The sequence below is a fragment of the Macaca mulatta genome, chromosome 3 (assembly GCF_049350105.2).
Source record: "Macaca mulatta isolate MMU2019108-1 chromosome 3, T2T-MMU8v2.0, whole genome shotgun sequence".
NCBI lineage: Eukaryota > Metazoa > Chordata > Mammalia > Primates > Cercopithecidae > Macaca > Macaca mulatta.
Window position 1 is genome coordinate 30,211,602 of NC_133408.1, and position 18,600 is coordinate 30,230,201.

Here is an 18,600-nt window from a genome sequence, read left to right on the forward strand (position 1 = left end):
GGCGGAGCTTGCAGTGAGCTAAGATCATGCCACTGCACTCCAGCCTGGGAGAGAGAATGAAACTGTCTCAAAAAAAAAGCCGAGTGCAGTGGCTCAAGTCTGTAATCCCAGCACTTTGGTAGGCTAAGGCGGGCAGATCACGAGGTCAGGAGTTCAAGACCAGCCTGACCAACATGGTGAAACCCCGTCTCTGCTACAAAAATTATCTGGGAATGGTGCGGGCACCTGTAATCTCAGCTACTCAGGAGACTGAGGGAGAAGAATCACCTGAACCAGGGAGGGGGAGGTTGCAGTGAGCCTGGATGGCGTCACTGCACTCCAGCCTAGGTAAGAGTGAGACTCTGTCTCAAAAAAAAGACAAAAAGTCTAGTCAAATTGGACAATAAAAAGTACCTCCCCAATCCACAGAGCTGTGCATCACAGTCCGTGAGCAGGAGCAAAGAAACTGCCTGTAGAACTGATCCACAACAGGAATGGGAGCTGGAGTCTGACCAGGATTAGTGACGAAATTCTGGTTTTAAAGTAGCCAGAAGACTAGTAGGGGTTTGAGGGTTGGGGAAGGGTCTGGAGGCCTCACTGATATTAAGGAGAAGGCGTGATGCAGAGTGAGAAAGCTGGGATGTGTGATTAGAGTTCAAGATTTTAGAAGTGAAGATCTAAGAATTAAAGGGTCTCTGGTTGGTTGGGCATGGTGTCTCACGCTTGGAATACCTGCACTTTGGGAGGCCAAGGCAGGCGGATCACCTGAGATTGGGAGTTCAAGACCAGCCTAACCAACATGGAGAAACCCTGTCTCTACTAAAAATACCAAAAATTAGCCGGGTGTGGTGGCGGCGCCTGTAGTCCCAGCTACTCGGGAGGCTGAGGCAGGAGAATGGCGGGAACCTGGGAGGCGGAGCTTGGAGTGAGCCGGCACCACCGCACTCCAGACTGGGCGACAGGGCAAGATTCCGTCTCAAAACAACAACAACAACAACAAAGCATAAGGAGAGCATTGCCTAAATAAAATTGCTTAAAAAAATCACTATATTTGAAAGGTCAAGAAAATGTGGTGTAAGGATGTTAGAAAAGTGCATTATAAAATGTAAATACTAAAATGCCAGATAACGCTGGGGGAGGGGGTGAATATGAAGCTGAGCATTTCTTGTCAACAAGGAGAAGCAGGCTGCATTCCAGCCTGAGCGACAGAGCGAGACTCCATCTCAAAACAAAACAAAACAAAACAAAACAAACAAACAAAAAAACACAACAAGGAGAAGCAACTACAAGTTAGGTATCAGCAGAGGGCAGAAGTCTCAGAGGATGAGGGGTTCCCAGGGTGGAAGGAAAAATGGTTTAGAGATGCCAGTTAAGGCACGGAAGGAATAATCAGAATACCTTACATTTTTAGATAGCATATCTGCTATGATCCCTGCCTTGCTCTGCCTGGTACCATAGTTGCAAGAATAACTGTCTGGCTCCTCCCTCTGGATTTAAGCTTGCCAAGAGTACTGGAATGGTGTGTTACTCATTTAAATCTCCTGAAGCAACTATTACAATGCCTTGCCCATAAGTACATACTATATTACTTATTTGCCCTCAAACTTCCACAGGAATTGAGGCTGCTTATCAGAAATATTTAATACAAATTTACAATGGAAAATCAGATAAGGGGAGCTACAAAGTAAACATCCTGGCAGAGATTTGCTGAACTGGATTGTGACTCAACCCTTCCCCACTCCCCTCACACACAGACATACTCAACTTGGGGGAGCCTTCAAATTCCAATTCTAATCAAAATCATTATTCTTCTTGGCTGGTCCAAAAGTAGTGAATTATTTCAATCAATTGTTCACAGTTACAGATCCAACTCTTTGTTCTTCTCTTTCCCCCCTTCTCACTACTGCACTTCACTAGTCATAAGAAAAATTATTCTCCTTTTCAGCTGAAATAGCTATTACCTTCCCCATATTCTCTACTACATAGATCCTAATTTCAGAATTCTCTGGCAAAATAAATGCAAGTAGGGTATTTTGCATTATGGGTAAGGCAGATCAGTTGCCATGGTGAATATTTTCATCACCTTCATAGAATAATATGTATCACACTCCATATAAGGAAATCTTCCTTTGCCTCCTTGCTCATAGAAAACTTGCAGCTCGCTTCTCTTCCTCTTCAATTAACATGAGACAGGAAAAGTGACTATTTAGCAAAACAAAAACAAAAAACCAAAACCCACCCAGATGAAGTGTCTTATAAAGATGTGATCACAGAAAATAAGAAATCCAAGAAATAGACACACGTTATTAGCAAAATGAGCAAATAGTGTATTTCCTTATAGAAAAATCCCGAAGTTAATGAAGAAAAAGTTAACTCCAATAAGAAAATTATCCCTGTTGTGAGCATGTCTGACTTGATTGCCTCAATCTTGGTATAAATTCCTCTTTAATATCTCTAAGTGAATTTATATTTCCCAAGCAACCATTACCTGGGGCCATTCTATCCTGCTTTTTCTGCACCTCTCCATAAATGCATTTATTTCCCCCATAGGCAAGTTAAAAATATAATTCTTATGCATATACTTTTCTGCAGTATACTCAAGATGTGATTGCCTTTAACTATGGAATAAGGAGAGCTGATGTGATTTTGTGTGCCTGTAACAAATGTTCTGATGATTACAAGAGATTAAGTAAGAAATAAGAAACTTTGTTTTAGCTCATCGCTAACAGGAAACAAATACTATGTGACAAAAAATAATGATTTGAGAAGTAAAATCTCATGAGAACAATTACAAAGGCATGTTCCACTTGAGAAAGGTGTTTCGATGGCACACTGCCCCCGTGCTTTTCCAGGTTAAACGTTCGAGGACAGTGGTGGAAGGTGACAGGAACTAAAGCTCCCAGTGCTGACCAATACAGTAGCTGCTGGCACTTGAAACATGGCTAGTGCAAATGAGATGTGCTGTAGATCAAACACTGACTAGATTCTGGCAAAGTACAAAAAACATTTTAATATCTCAATATTGCATTTGATCATATATGGAAAGAAGCATATTTTGTATGTTTTGTGTAAACAACATATATTCAGTTTCACTTCACATTTTTCTTTTTGCCTTTTAATGTGGCTACTAGCAAATTTTAAATTACATATGTGGCTTGTGTTATATTTCCGTTGGACAGCACTGTTCTACACCAATGCCACAACTGCCTCGGCTTTAGAACTTGCTTCCTATACATGAGAATAATATGATGTGTCCTTTCTATCCCAAGGTTAAGAGAGTGGCTCTAAATGAGATGTATGTGCAATTGTCTTTAAAAATAAGATATGATCACTTTGCTTGTCCAGTTTTATAAGTTCATTCTAGAAGTATCAGATTTCCACGGTACAACTGAGTAAGTTAAGAGTCTTCTCAACTCTTCCTGCAGAACTACCCTGGCACAAAACAAAGTCAAAAGTTTGTGTCTGGTCCTTGAGAGAAATCTCCCATGGGAACTGTCCAGTATTCAAAAGTTTAAAATACTTGTGAGACCGGCTGGGCGCAGTGGCTCACGCCTATAATCCCAGCACTTTGGGAGGCCAAGACGGGCAGATCACGAGGTCAGGAAATCGAGACCATCCTGGTTAACACGGTGAAACCCCGTTTCTACTAAAAATACAAAAAATTAGCTGGGCGTGGTGGCGGCGCCTGTAGTCCCAGCTACTCGGGAGGCTGAGGCAGGAGAATGGCGTGAACCCCGGAGGCGGAGCTTGCAGTGAGCCGAGATCGCGCCACTGCACTCCAGCCTGGGCGACAGAGCGAGACTCCGTCTCAAAAAATAAATAAATAAATAAAAATAAAATAAAATAAAATAAAATACTTGTGAGAGCCACTGAAGAGAGTAAGTGATGGTCACTCCAACAATTGAACAAAGGTGGGGCTAAACAAATTTGGTTCATTGTATGTCCCTTGAGATTCCTTGAGAGAACGTCAAATGTGCAGTCAAACCACACTTCCTCCGACAATTTCTAAAATTCACACAGAACACACCTCTTAACTATGGGAAAGTGAAAAAATCACGGCAATGAGTTATGTTGTTTCTTCCTAAAATCTTAACACACTTTTATTTCTTAAGAAGTAAATGAGGCTGGGCGCAATGGCTCAAGCCTGTAATCCCAGCACTTTGGGAGGCCGAGACGGGCGGATCACGAGGTCAGGAGATCGAGACCATCCTGGCTAACACGGTGAAACCCCGTCTCTACTAAAAAATACAAAAAACTAGCCAGGCGCGGTGGCGGGCGCCTGTAGTCCCAGCTACTCGGGAGGCTGAGGCAGGAGAATGGCGTGAACCCGGGAGGCGGAGCTTGCAGTGAGCTGAGATCCGGCCACTGCACTCCAGCCTGGGCCACAGAGCGAGACTCCGTCTCAAAAAAAAAAAAAAAAAGAAGTAAATGAAATTAAAACCATTCCCATTCCAGTGAGAAATATCTTTGAAAGAATGAAAATGATTTTAACGTTTTCAGAGAAATTTGTATTTTCTTAGTATGTATCAATGCTGGTTAATTTGTTAATCCTTTTTCTCACCAAGTACCAAAGAACAAACTGAACCATACCACTGATCTCACACCTACCCTAAAAATATTGTTAATCTCCTTCCCTTTTCCTATCTTCCCTTTTTTTATAAATAGATCAAGAAACAGTCTTCTTCTGCAAGCACCCTGCCAGTTGAAATACACTACAAATACTGCTGAGTCAAGTAAAACTCAAAGGCTTAATTTAAGTCTAATTGGCTAACTTTTTTTGGACACAGGGTTTCACGCTGTCGCCCAGGCTGGAGTGCAGTGGTGCAGTCACAGCTGACTGCAGCCTTGAACCTCCTGGGCTCAAGTAATCCTCCTACCTCAGCTTCTCAAATTGCTGGGACTACAAGAATGTGCCACCACACCTGGCTAATTTTTGTATCACACGCAGCTAATTTTTGTATTTATTTGTAGAGACGAGGTCTTGTTATGTTGCCCAGGCTAGTCTTGGGCTCAAGAGATTCTCCCACCTCAGTCTTCCAAAGTGCTGGAATTACAGGTGTGTGCCACCACTCCCAGCCTCTAACTGGCTCTTTTTTTTTTTTTTTTTTTTTGAGATGGAGTCTTGCTCTGTCACCCAGGCTGGAGTGCAGCAGCATGATCTCGGCTCGCTGCAGCCTCTGCCTCCCGGGTTCTAGCAATTCTCCAGCCTCAGCCTCCTGGGTAGCTGGGATTACAGGCGCACACCACCATGTCCAGCTAAATTTTGTATTTTTAGTAGAGACAGAGTTTCACCATGTTGGCCAGGCTGGTCTTGAATGCTGGACCTCAGGTGATCTGCCTGCCTCAGCCTCCCAAAGTGCTGGGATCACAGGCGTGAGCCACCGCACCTGGCCCTGGGTAACTATTGAAAAAAAGAATGGGTGAGGCAATAAGGTGAGGGAAGAAAGACAAGTGGGAAGGCACAGAAGAGAGCAATGTAGGCCGTGCACAATGGCTCATATGCGTAATCCCGGCACTTTGGGAGGCTGAGATGGGTGGATCACCTGAGGTCAGAAGTTCAAGACCAGGCTGGCCAACATGGCAAAACCCCATCTCTACTAAAAATACACACACACACACACACAAAATCAGCTGGGCATGGTGGCGAGCGCCTGTAATCCCAACTACTTGGGAGGCTGAGGCAGAAGAATTGCTTGAAGTCGGAGGGCGGAGGTTGCAGTGAACCAAGATCATGCCACTGCACTCCAGCCTGAGCAACGGAGCAAGACTCTATCTCAAAAAAAAAAAAAAAAAGAAAGAAAGAAAGAAAAAGAACCAGCCTAAATCCAAACCCAACTGAACAATTATTATTCTAGATTATTAGGTTTGTTTTCTTAAGAAACACAGATGAAAGTCAGTAAGATAAACCCATAAGGTCATTCTGGTTGGATAATTTTTAATTGCTTTCTGGGTTATTTTAATAATTATCTTATTTTAATAATTTAATAATTATCTTCACGTCCACTATTTGCTAGCCACCAAATAAACTGAATCCAAAGTTCCCAGCCTCAATTATTTCCTTTATTTAATGACAGAAAGCATCAACTCTCATCTGATGACTTCTCTGACAGAGGAAAGGTGGAAACAAGGGAAGCGGGGAGAACTGGCTGCAAGTAGGGAAACTAAATGTGAGTGGTGACATAAACTCCACTGCTGAACACCTGGCAAAGCTGACACGAAGCTGACCTGTGTAGGACACAGGGCCAGCCCTGCTTACCTCTTCCATGAGGTACCTATTCTTGATCTTCAAACGCTTTCTCCTCTAGGTACTTCCCAAGCCTACAAACATGAATTCCCGTCTAGCATAAGTTTCCCCACTTATGCAATGAACATGCCCTGTGCCATATACTGGGAATACAACGTAAACAGTCCCTGACCTATGAAATGTACATTCTGGCAAGAGAAAACAATGACAATATCGGCATGCTTGATAAGGGTTAGAACATGCTGTGGTAAGTAACAGGATGTGCCTGGAGGACAGGGTAAAGTTCACTCAACAGGAGGCCAATTATGAAAGCATCTCAACAAGCTGAAGAGATAATGGTATAACCTAGATTACAGGTAGTGGCTGGAGGGACACAATGACTTCAAAATTGGATGTGAGCAGGTGGGAAAATATGAAGGGCCAAGTAAGATACTCATATTTTCACCTGGGCATTTTGGTGGCTGAAAATGCCAATTAATGTGAGAGAGAAGAGTATGAAATGGAATCAGCTGGAGATGCCTGTGGGAAGTCTGTGTAGAGACGTTAAGTGGATGGTTTGATATGGGTAAAGGTGGAGAAGGGAGACTAGAAATGTACTGGAGACTATAGGCAAATAAACAGTAACTGCACCCATTCACTGAGAAACCTTGGCATTTATGGTACAAGAAGGAAATGGACCACACAAAGGGAAATGAGGAACAGCTCAAGAGCAAAAACTGTTCAATAGAGCCATTTGTTCTGAGGTTTAAGAGGCTGAAGGTGTGAGGGGACCAGCGGCTGTGGCCATAGTGTTAACTGCAATCTCCAGCAAATACAGTTTCAAAGAAGTAGAAGGGGATGAAAATTAGATTGAAAAGGATGGAAGAATTAGTGAGCATGAAAGAAAATAATGCAGTCAGTACATGCAGACCATTTTTTCCAGAAATCCGGTTAATAAAGAAAAATAAAGGCCAGGTGCGATGACTCACACCTGTAATCCTAGCACTTTGGGAGGCCAAGGTGGGTGGATCACCTAAGGTCGGAAGTTTGAGACCAGCCTGACCAACATGAAGAAACCCTGTCTCTACTAAAAAATTAGCTGGGCATGGTGGTGCACGACTGTAATCCCAGTAACTCAGGAGGCTAAGGCAGGAGAATTGGGAGGCAGAGGTTGAGGTGAGCCGAGATCGCGCCATTGCACTCCAGCCTGGGCAACAAAAGCAAAACTCCGTCTCAAAACAAAAACAAACGAAAAAAAAAGAAAGAAAGAAAAATAAGGCTGGGTGCCTGTAGTCCCAGCTACTTGGGAGGCTGAGGTAGAAGAACCACCTGAACCCACTGCACTCCAGCCTGGGCAACAGAGAGAGACACTGTCTCAAAAAAATAAATAATTTAAAAATAAAAAATAAAGGAAAAGAGACAACAGTACTGAAGGGATATAAAGAGGGATAAATAAGCTTGGTTAAAGTTGATGGAATCCAGCTATAACAGATGGGATAACAGACTGACATCCCTGAGAAGCCAAAAGGTTCAAAGTTCAGGAATCGGCCTTCAGGAGAAATATCATGTTTTGCGCAAGAATGATGATGTGGACAAGACTGTAGATCTAGATGGAGGGAAGTTGACAGTCTTTATCTGCTGGCTTCCACCTTCTCCCCTGGGATATGCTACTGCCCTCTCGAATTAAGGCCACATACGCAAAGCTTCACTGTCAAACCACCTGCAAATGCGAAGTTTGCTTTTCACTCTCCACTTGCCTGATGCCCAATCCTCTATTAAAATTGGCACCTGGCCGGACGCATTGGTTCACGCCTATAATCCCAGCACTTTGGGAAGCCAAGGCGGGTGGATCACCTGAGGTCAGGAGTTCAACACCAGCCTGGTCAACATGGCAAAACCCCATCTCTACTAAAAATTAGCCAGGCATGGTGGCAGGTGCCTGTAGTCCCAGCTACTCGGGAGGCTGAAGCAGGAGAATCGCTTGAACCCAGGAGGTGGAGGTTGCAGTGAGCTGAGATTGCACCACTGTACTCCAGCCTGGGTAACAGAACAAGACTCCATCTCAAAATAATAAAAATAAAAATTAAAATGTGGCTTCACTCTCACTTCTGCAGAACTGTCCTCCCCACGGGAACTTTCTGAATGTTCTCAACAGTCTCCCAGTGCTAAAACCCACTAGCCTCACTTTTGCATCAGTCTCTAGCACACCTTCATCCTCTAGGTCTCCTATATCCCCTATCACGCCTTCTTTCTCCCAGCTGCTTCCTCATGTACTTATTAGAAGTTGATGTTTCCCCCGCCTCACATTTCACCTTCTCTCTTCTAGTCCTACCTGCATTTCCTCCTTCACCTTACACAGACGCCACCTATCAGCTGTGAATTTTCAAGTCTGTATCACCAATGCCTGTCTTTCCTGAAATCCAGTCCTGTGTTGCAAACTGCCTACCAGATATCTTTTTACCTCCATCCCTCTCAGGCACCTCAAATACTACCTGTCCAAACTTAAGCTCATTGTCATCTCCCTAAAACCTGTTCCTTTTTATTTCCTGTAGGTTAGTGACATCATCATACGCTCAAGTCAGAAATCTCTCCAACTTTTTCGTGCCACTGATTCAAGCAACCAGACATCAGGTTCCACTACTATCTTCTTCAGAAAAGCTTTCCAGATCAAACTGGAAGCCCAACACTGTCCTGCTGTGTTTCAACAGGGACTGCTCATGTCCAGATCACCCCAGAGGATTCCTGTGTTAGCTCTATCAGTTCTGCTTTCCTCGAGAACCGCTACATAGCTACCATTCAACAGCAAAAACCTCAGTGTATAACCTCACTTCTCGACACTTCCACAAATGTCTTAGTACTGTGGGGGTTGGGGAGCATAACCCCACAGACCTGTCAGCTCCTACCAAGCTCTCAGTGCGGCTTTTAGATCTTTACCCACACAAAATGTGGTAAGCAGTGACATCAGGTAAAACTTGTTAAAATGCAAACTCACAAGCCCCACCTAGACTTCCCTGTAAGAATCATTCAGATGCACAAAGTTTGAGAAGCATTGGTTAGATGTTTTACACGGACTGAACTACTCAACTCCCAAGACATATCACACCCTTCAGATCTCTGTCTTTGCAAAAGCTGTACTATCTGATTGAAAAATTCTATCAAGGCTTTTGCAACTTGCAATGTCATATTCTATTGTAGGGGCACCTAGCACACGGCTTTGCACAGTAGTATCAGTACCTTAAGTATCACTTAATTAACAGGTGAGTGTATTTGGAGAGTGAAGAGTGTCAGGTATTCAAATGGAAGTTGAATAGTTAGGCAGTTGGAAATAGTGGCCCAGGATTCAAAGGAGAGGTGGGCTGAGGTGCAAATATGTATATATTATATATATATAATATATATACTAAATATTATATTAAATATATACTATATATGATATAATATATACTATATATAATATAATACACACATATTTTATAATTATATTATACATACTAGATATGATATAATACACATATAATATATATTTTTACAATTATATTATATATAATTATGTATTATATATAAAACATAATATATGTAATATATAGCATATTACATATAATATATATTATATAACATTATATGTTATATATAATATATAAAATAATACATGTAATATATAATATACAATAAATATATAATATATTATATATGTGCATGTGTATACATATATTCATTTATTTATTTATTTTAAGATGGAGTCTTGCTCTGTCACCCAGGCTGGAGTGTAGTGGCAGGATCTCAGCTCACCGAAACCCCAGCCTCCCAGGTTCAAGCAATTCTCCTGCTTCAGCCTCCTGAGTAGTTGGGATTACAGACGCATATTACCACGCCTGGCTAATTTTTTAATTTTTGTATTTTTAGTACAGACAGGGTTTCACCATGTTGGTCAGGCTGGGAGCTGAAAATATTTTTAATTTACTATCAATACTTGGGAGATTACCATGATGGATACAAGAGGTCACCCAGGTTTAAGATCAACATTGTCTATGGGCTAAACCACAAGGAAGGCTGACATTTAAGGCACCTATTTTAGAAGGTAGTAAAGGGCAGGTCAACAGGATGGGAAAGAACCAAAATAGGTGTCAAGGAGCTCCAAAGAGATAAATCAGTTTGGCACATGCATTACTGTAACCTTTGGCAACTGAAACAGGAGGAAAAATAGAATGAGGGTCAAAGATAAAGCAGAAACTCAGCTTCTTTAGATTAAAAACTGACTCAGACATGACTAGTGGAATAATCACTCTAAGGACCATCTTTATTAGTTGAGAAGGGAGAGAGTGATGAACTGAAGAGAGCTCTATCATACACACAGGCCTAGTGGCAAAGAAGTTGAAAACTTTTAGTCATGCGAAAAGGACATGCTCAACACTAGCTGTCTGCCAGGAGCCACAAGACCATGCAGGGACTGCAACTATGAATACAGGCAATGGTCCTGTCCTCTGATCGTGTGCAGTGAGTTAAGTTGGTAATCGACGGAGACCCCACAACAGACAGGATGAGGAGCCAATGTAGGAGGCTTGCCTTGGAGGGGAGGTATCTTCTCCTCTGATGGTGGTATAATCGCAGGAATGAAAAGATGAAGAGGGGCATATGGAGAGGATAAAGATCACATCTTATCTTTTCTCTTTTTTAATGTAAAGCAAAGGCTACAGATAAAACAAAACGATAAACATCTCACTTTACTCCTCAACAACTCTCAGATAGTAGAGCCCCTATTTGGTATTTTTCTGCTTTTTTGTTTTTTTGGTTTTTTTTGAGATGGAGTCTAGCTATGTGGCCTAGACTGGAGTGCAGCGGCTGGATCTCAGCTCACTGCAAGCTCCGCCTCCCGGGTTCCCACCATTCTCCTGCCTCAGCCTCCTGAGTAGCTGGGACTACAGGCGCCCGCCACCTCGCCTGGCTAGTATTTTGTATTTTTTAGTAGAGACGGGGTTTCACCGTGTTAGCCAGGATGGTCTCGATCTCCTGACCTCATGATCCGCCTGTCTCAGCCTCCCAAAGTGCTGGGATTACAGGCTTGAGCCATCACGCCCGGCCTGGGTTTTTTTTTTTTTTCCTATTTTTCACTGACAAAAATTATATATGTATATCTACATATAACATTATTTTGAAAGATGTGTGCCTTGTGAAATGGCTAAATCAAGGGAATTAACATATGCATTACCTCACATACTTTTTGTGGTGAGAACACTTAAAATTCACTCACAGCAATTTTCAAAAATATAATACATTGTTATTAACTATAGTCACCATGTTGGACAATGGATTTAATTTTGTATCCCTTGACCAACATCTACCCAACCCTCCCACCTCCAACCCCCATCACCTGCCCCAGGATCCCCATTCTTGACACATAAGGCAACAGATACACAGTGAGGCTTGGCCACCATCAAATAGCTAACAAGGGGTTGGGAGACCAGACTTTTTTAGTTCCATTCATGTTGGCAGCTGAAGAACACAACCCCAAACTTTGACAAGACCCCTGAGTAATGCTGATGCTGCAGGTCCCTAGGCCACATTAGTTTACAATGTCAATCCAAGCCCTGAAGAATCCTAGGGTCCTCACGATGCCTCAAAGTATTCAAACTAAGACTATGACATTAAAGAGCTAAAAATAAAAGCCTTCAGTATTTGGCACACAGTCAAACCAACAGTAGGTTCTTAGTAAATGACAGATGACCAGTGGTAGTAAGAGCAAGTGGCTGCTGTAGAGGCAGAAGAGCATAGTGTGATGAGAGCACAGATTCAAGGCAAAACTGATCAAGGGTTTAATTTTACTACTACTGCTACTGCCTCTGCTTACTACTGCTACTACTACAGAATTACTAGTAATATGACTCACTAGTAGGCAGCCAATAAAAATACATCAAAAGGAGTCCCATCTGCAGCCAGAGTATACCACGAAACTCTTTCAGAGCTGGAGGAATATCTATCACTGATGGCATAATTTGAATATGAGCCTTTTCCTTGTTTTGCTAATGTAGGAGTCAATCATGTTAACAGTAAACTTGAGTTCATAACAATGCATTTCCTTTTTTTTTTTTTTTTTTGAGTCTAGCTCTGCTGCCCAAGATAGAATGCAGTGGTGCGATCTCGGATCCCTGCAAGCTCCACCTCCCAGGTTCACGCCATTTTCCTGCCTCAGTCTCTCGAGTAGCTGGGACTACAGGCGCCCGCCACCACGGCCGGTTAATTTTTTGCATTTTTAGTAGAGACGGGGTTTCACCGTGTTAGCCAGGATGGTCTCGATCTCCTGATCTCGTGATCCACCCACCTCGGCCTCCCAAAGTGCTGGGATTACAGGCGTGAGCCACTGCGCCCAGCCCATACCAATGCATTTCTAAATGGTCAGAAATATTTGAAGAAATAAAGCCATACATCAATTAGTCTGACCTGTTTCTTTCTTTTTTTTTTTTTTTTTTGAGACAGGGTCTCACTCTGTCGCCTAGGCTCGAGTGCAGTGTCATGATCGTGGCTCACTGCAGCTTCAACCTCCCAGGCTCAGGCAATCCTCCCATCTCAACCTCCCGAGTAGCTGGGACTACGACAAGAATCACTGCACCTAGTTAGTTCTTTTTTGAGTTTTGTTTTGTTGTATTTTTTGTAGAAATGGGGTCTCGCCATGTTGCCCAGGCTGGTCTCAAACTCCTAAACTCAAATGATCCTCCCCTCTCAACCTCCCAAATTGCTGGGATTACAAGCACCGTGCCTGGCCTTAGCCGTTTCTTAAACTGAAAAATTGGAATAAAAATACTTGCCTTGTTTAGCTGAAGATAATGGCCCTTCGAGTAAATGCTCACTGTCCCCATGTATACCTTATGAGCACAAAGACTCTATGCATCAAAATATTATTTCTTAGAATTGTGCCTATCAAAGTGAGGCATTCCAAAAAACAAAAGAATTCAAAAAAAAAAATCCAAATAGCTAAATATTCCCGTTAAAACAACAACAACAACAACAACAACAACTAATCCCTGCCAGCACTTTGGGAGGCTGAGGCAGGTGGATCACCTGAGGTCGGGAGTTCGAAACCAGCCTGACCAACACGGTCTCTTACGAAAAATACAAAAATTAGCGGGGCGTGGTGGCGCTCGCCTGTAATCCCAGCTACTCAGTAGGCTGAAGCAGGAGAATCGCTTAAACCCGGGAGGCGGAGGTTGTGGTGAGCCAAAACCGTGCCATTGCACTCTAGCCTGGGCAACAAGAGCAAAACTCCATCTTAAAAAAAAAAAAAAGTTCCTCCACATAATTTATGTTCTTCCACTTTTCTGCTTTAGATGTGGTCTAGAACGTTTTTTGTTTTTTTTTTCTCAGAGAACACACTGTGTTCTCAACTTCAACTTCAGGTTCGGCCTTGACCAAAAAAAAAAAAAAAAAAAATGGTGGGAATGTACCTGCAAACTGGTTCTATGACCCTTCATCTTCTCCGGAAGAGTTACTTTGGACATTTCAGCCAGCCAAGTCTAAATGGTATTAATCAAAAAGGTGGAGGTAGTGCTATAGGCTCAGATCGAAGATTAGACTTGTTAATAGAATGTTCATCCCATGAGTAATGCTCACAGCTGTGGCATCCAACAATGGAATTAACATTTCAACAGGAAGCAGAGAGCCATCCCAACAGAAAGGGCCACTCTATCCTGCTTCAGAGCACCTAACAACAACAACAAAATTACCTTTCCAGAGGCTATACTAAGTGCGCCTCCTGGGATCCCACCTACGGATTTTTAAAAATGAATTATTTGGTTATAAAACGCTTAGCTTGACAAGCAAGATCAGTTGGTTAAAACACTGACATGGAAACATGCGTTTTTTGAAGTGTCAAAATGATTATGCCTCCTAATGGTCCACGCATTTTTTACACGCCTTTTTCCCCCCTCCCAGAGAAAGGAGCAGTCGACCAACGTACTTGGCGAAGCCTCTAGCAATTACCCTGTACAACTCAGCCCGTCTTATCTCCAAAACGAACCGACACATTACAAACTCAAAAGCGAGGTCACTGAATTCTTTGCACTTTGCCCAAGGACTACAGAAACCAATGCTACATTTTTGCAGGAACCCACTTTTGATTTCCCACGGTCTACTTCACAATGTGCGTCTGGTTAGCAGCTCCCGCCTGGGCGAGCTGCTTCCAGGAGACTAAGAACGTCCAGGCTGGAGTTCGCTCAGCGCCTCTTTCCTAGAGATAGCCTGGCCGATCCGAGGCACGGGGCAGCTCCATGTCCATTGAATAATGGCGTTTGCAGTTCAGCCTCCCCGCCTGGGCGATTCGACACCTGAAAACTCGTTGCCCAAGGCTTTTGAAATCGGGTAACGCTGGACGGAACCGACACGAAGGCTGACAAGGGAGACGGCGAGAGCAAAGAAAGGCAAGCCCGCACCGGGGCAGAAAATGCTACTGGAGAGCTGCGAGGCGCACCCAACACGCCGCGCCCGAGCCCCTCCGCCACCACCCCCCGCCGGGGGCTCGGTCCCCGGGCACTCCGCGCGCCCTGCGCGGCTCCCTCCGGTACGGCTCCACCCGGCCAGGCTGGTGCGCCCGGCCCCGCAAAAGCGCCCCTGTGCAATTCTGCCCGCCCCGCAGCCCCTGCAGTAGCGTCCCCAAATCGCGCCCGCCCCCTCCCCCATGCCCCATTGTTCCTGGGTGGCCGCGGGCAGCGAGCGCCCCCGGGCTGGGCGGGTGCTGAGGACCCCATGGCCCCCACTCACCCACGATTCCGCAGAGGAGCAAGAAGCGCAGCAGGAGCGCCATGGTGGCTGCCGTGCCGTGGGCGGCGGCTGCAGGTAGGCGCCTCTCGCTCCGGGTCCCAGGCTCCCCGCGCCTCGCGCGCTCCCGACTGGCTCGCGGCGGCGGCGGCACCTCTGCACCCTCCGCCCCTCCTCCCCGCCCCCGCTCGGCAGGTGAACTCGCGTCACTTCCGGCAGCGGCCCTGGCCCTGCTGCGAGCGCCGGCTTCTGCAGCCGCGTGGGGTTGCCTTGGCAACCGGGCGCGGCACTCCTCGGCCCCCGAGACCCTCCCTGCGCGGAACTCTCGGCCTCCAGGAGCGCGGCGTCGGAGGGCTCGGGCGGCCGTCTCCCACACCGCAAGCCTGCGCAGGGGTCCCCGCCTTCATCCCTTAAGCTAAATCAGGGTTTTGCGCGCGGGGGTGGGGCAGCCCGTCTCCCAGATACTGAAATTGCGTTGGCGCCCTCCTTTAAGGCGAGGCACAGGGCACTGGGAGGGACGGCCTCTAGGGCGGCTCCTACCCTCCGCCCCGCTTACACCCACCCGTCCCACCCCTCGCGGTTTGCCCCAGGGGCAGGGACTCTGACCTCAGGCTCTCGGGATGCGACCTGGGCAGTCCCTGGCCTTCGCTCTCTTAACGAGTCGCGTGGGCTGACATAAAAGGCGCGAGAGGGCTTTTCTCCATCTCCAGTAAGGATAGAGCCCCTCTGCAGCTACCGATTTGGGAAATACCTGAGGTTTTTTCCACTTGCACATAAAGGCTGTTCTAGCCCTGAAGCTGGCTAGTAACGACGCTGTAGTCCCAGCTACTCCGGAGGCTGAGGTAGGCAGACAAATATTATCCAATATTAGTGAGTGAGCTTTGAAAGTGGGGCTCAGTAGGGGTAGTTAAAGGCTTCAGTTGGAGTGTGAATTGGAGATCTTGAAAGTTCTAGGCTGCTCTTCCAGATAACGTTTATTTATAACTACATAGAGACTTTGGAGTGCCCCGACAGTTCCATAACAGGAGTGTATTGAAGAAGCGGTGGGTAAGAGCTTGTACCGCGGAGTGGGGCAGTAATTGGGCAGGTTTCATAGAAATGGCACCTACTTCGGGGTTGCTACGAAAGTTAAGTGAGATAATGCCCAGATAATGCTTGGCACCCTGCCTGGCACATAGTTTTAATTAGCTTACACTTACTGAGTTCTTGCTTACAGGGTTCCTGCTTATGTGGTCTATAAGCTTACATCGTCTGTAAGTTCCTGCTTACTGTCTAGACTAAGCAGGAACCCCCGTAAGCAGAATTTAGTAAGTGGAAGCTAATAAAACTAATACTGGAAAATTCTTATTATACATTGAACCAGAAAAGAGAAAGAGCAAAGAAATCAGGTATCAGGAAGACCAAAATTGCGCAACTACAATTTAGCCTGGTGAGTTGCAATTCTGGCTGCACATTAAAATTACTTGGAGGACTTTTTAAAAATACTAGTGCCTGAGCCTTATCAGTGATTCTAATTTAACTTGATTTGAGGGGAATCCTGCTTTATGGCAGCCTAATAAATGACAGATGACCAGTGGTAGTAAGAGGAAGTGGCTTTGCAAAATCTGTACCATCTGATTGTAAAGTTCTGCCAAAGCTTTTGCAACCTAGTAAGAGTTCAATACAGACGTAAGACAACATGAGTAACGGCTAGGGACTTCCTATTTGAGCAAACAGGAATTCTACTGGATATAATTGCGTGTAAATAATATTTGGAATTTAAATTTTTACTCACCACACTAAATGAAATCAAGCAGAGAAGAGCAAGTATTGAAGTTGTTCATCTGTTTAACACTGTTCTACGAGAACTTTTCTTTCTTTCTTTTTTTTTTTTTTTTTGAGATAGAGTCTTCGCTCCGTCGCCCAGGTCGGAGTGCAGTGGCGCCATCTCGGCTCACTGCAACTTCCGCCTCCCAGGTTCAAGCGGTTCTTCTGCTTCAGCTTCCCGGATACCTGGGACTACAGGCGCGCGCCACCACGCCCGACTAATTTTTGTATTTTTAGTGTCGGGGGCGGGGGGTTCACCATATTGACCAGGCTGGTCTCGAACTCCCAGCACTTTGGGAGGTAAAGGTGGACGATCGCCTGAGCCCAGGCGTTAGAGACCATCCTGGGCCACATGGCAAGACCCCTATCTCTACTAAAAATAAAAAATGAGCCGGATGTGGTAGTCCCAGCTACTCCGGAAGCTGAGTTAGGCAGACAAATATTATCCAATATTAGTTTTATTAGCTTCCACTTACTATGTGCAGGAACCCCCTAAGCAGGATCTCAGTAAGTGGAGCTAGTAAAGTGAGCCCAGGAGACGGAGGTTGCAGAGAGCCGTGATCCAAGAAGGAGAAGGAAGAAGAAAGAAGAAAGGAGGAGGAAGAGAAGGAGAAATTACCCAAAAGGATTTAGGAGGGGGAGGGGGAGGAGGGGGGAGGACGAGGAGAAGGGAGAAGAGGAAGGGAGGAGAAAGGAGGAGGAAGAAGAGGAACAACAACTACCCAAAATGATTTTTATCTTAATCCCTTTCCTGGTACTTTTTCTTCTAATTCTTAGCTTTTGCCTCCTTCTATGTTAGGCATTTGCATACCTATTAATCACTTTTCTTGTTCTAAATACTTCTAGAAGTCTGAAAAAGCACATTTTTTTTGTCTTCATCACTCCTGAAAGCACATAGTAGGTTCTCAAGTATTTCTCAAGTTGAATTGAATGTTTATTTTCTATGGCAATATGTTAATAAAATTTAAATATCTGTGCAATAACAAATCATTACACCTTAAATATATCTTTTCAGAATGTGCTTTTTTGGGAGGGGGCAACAGAATCTCGCTCTGTCGCCCAGGCTGGAGTACAGTGGCGTGATCTCGGCCCACTGCAACCTCCGCCTCCTGAGGTGATTCTCCTGCCTCAGCCTCCTGAGTAGCAGGGACTACAAGTGCGCTCCACCACGCCTGGCTAATTTATGTATTTTTAGTAGAGACAGGGTTTCACCATGTTGGCCAGGATGGTCTCGATCTTCTGACCTCAGGTGATCCGCCCTTGGCCTCCCAAAGTGCTGGGATTACAGGCGTGAGCCACCGTGCCCATCCCAGAATGTGTTTTTTAAAATGTGAGTTTTACAAGCTCAATTTTTTCCTGCTTCTTTAAATTACTGAACACAGATTTTTTTAAATGTACCATTCTAAGATTTAAATAATCTTGAAAGAAGCAGTCTATCTTATTTGGGGAACTATTGTTTTTTAAAACGTTACATGAAGTCACTTTTAGAACTTTGGTTTGTGACTAAATCATTTCATAAACTAGCTAAAATTATGCAGTTATATGAAATATATTAAAGACACCTTAAAATGCATTTGTGGCTATTGTCAACTTGGAAATTATGTCTTCTGGAAGCTATATAGTAAGATAATCTCATTTATTCTGGAACATATAAATTATTATTTTTTGTCTTCAAACCAAGCTAAGAAATAGTACACAGCCATTAAATGAAATGCCCTTAGTAAAGCACCAAGCACTCCACATTATATAGCCTCTAAACCAGCTTAAAGGTGATGATCCCTGCTCCATCAAGAAGGCTGTAATTACAGATACACAAATAACTGTGGTTAATAAAGCATCCATCCTTA

The 18,600-nt window shown here is 44.4% G+C and overlaps 2 protein-coding genes across 18 annotated transcripts in view; one reads left to right on the forward strand and one right to left on the reverse strand.

Moving 5' to 3' along the window:
• Positions 1-15,080, reverse strand: part of CXADR (CXADR Ig-like cell adhesion molecule) — a 252,397-nt gene extending 237,317 nt beyond the window's left edge. For all 11 annotated transcript variants that reach the window (XM_077997939.1, XM_077997938.1, XM_077997936.1 and 8 more), the window contains exon 1: positions 14,951-15,080. In XM_077997939.1, the coding sequence (XP_077854065.1) occupies positions 14,951-14,993 (43 nt within the window). In that variant the 5' untranslated portion in view covers positions 14,994-15,080. The remainder of the gene's footprint in view (positions 1-14,950) is intronic.
• Positions 14,992-18,600, forward strand: part of LOC114676843 (uncharacterized) — a 49,430-nt gene continuing 45,821 nt past the window's right edge. For all 7 annotated transcript variants that reach the window (XM_077997945.1, XM_077997948.1, XM_077997944.1 and 4 more), the window contains exon 1: positions 14,992-15,789. In XM_077997945.1, the coding sequence (XP_077854071.1) occupies positions 14,992-15,366 (375 nt within the window). In that variant the 3' untranslated portion in view covers positions 15,367-15,789. The remainder of the gene's footprint in view (positions 15,790-18,600) is intronic.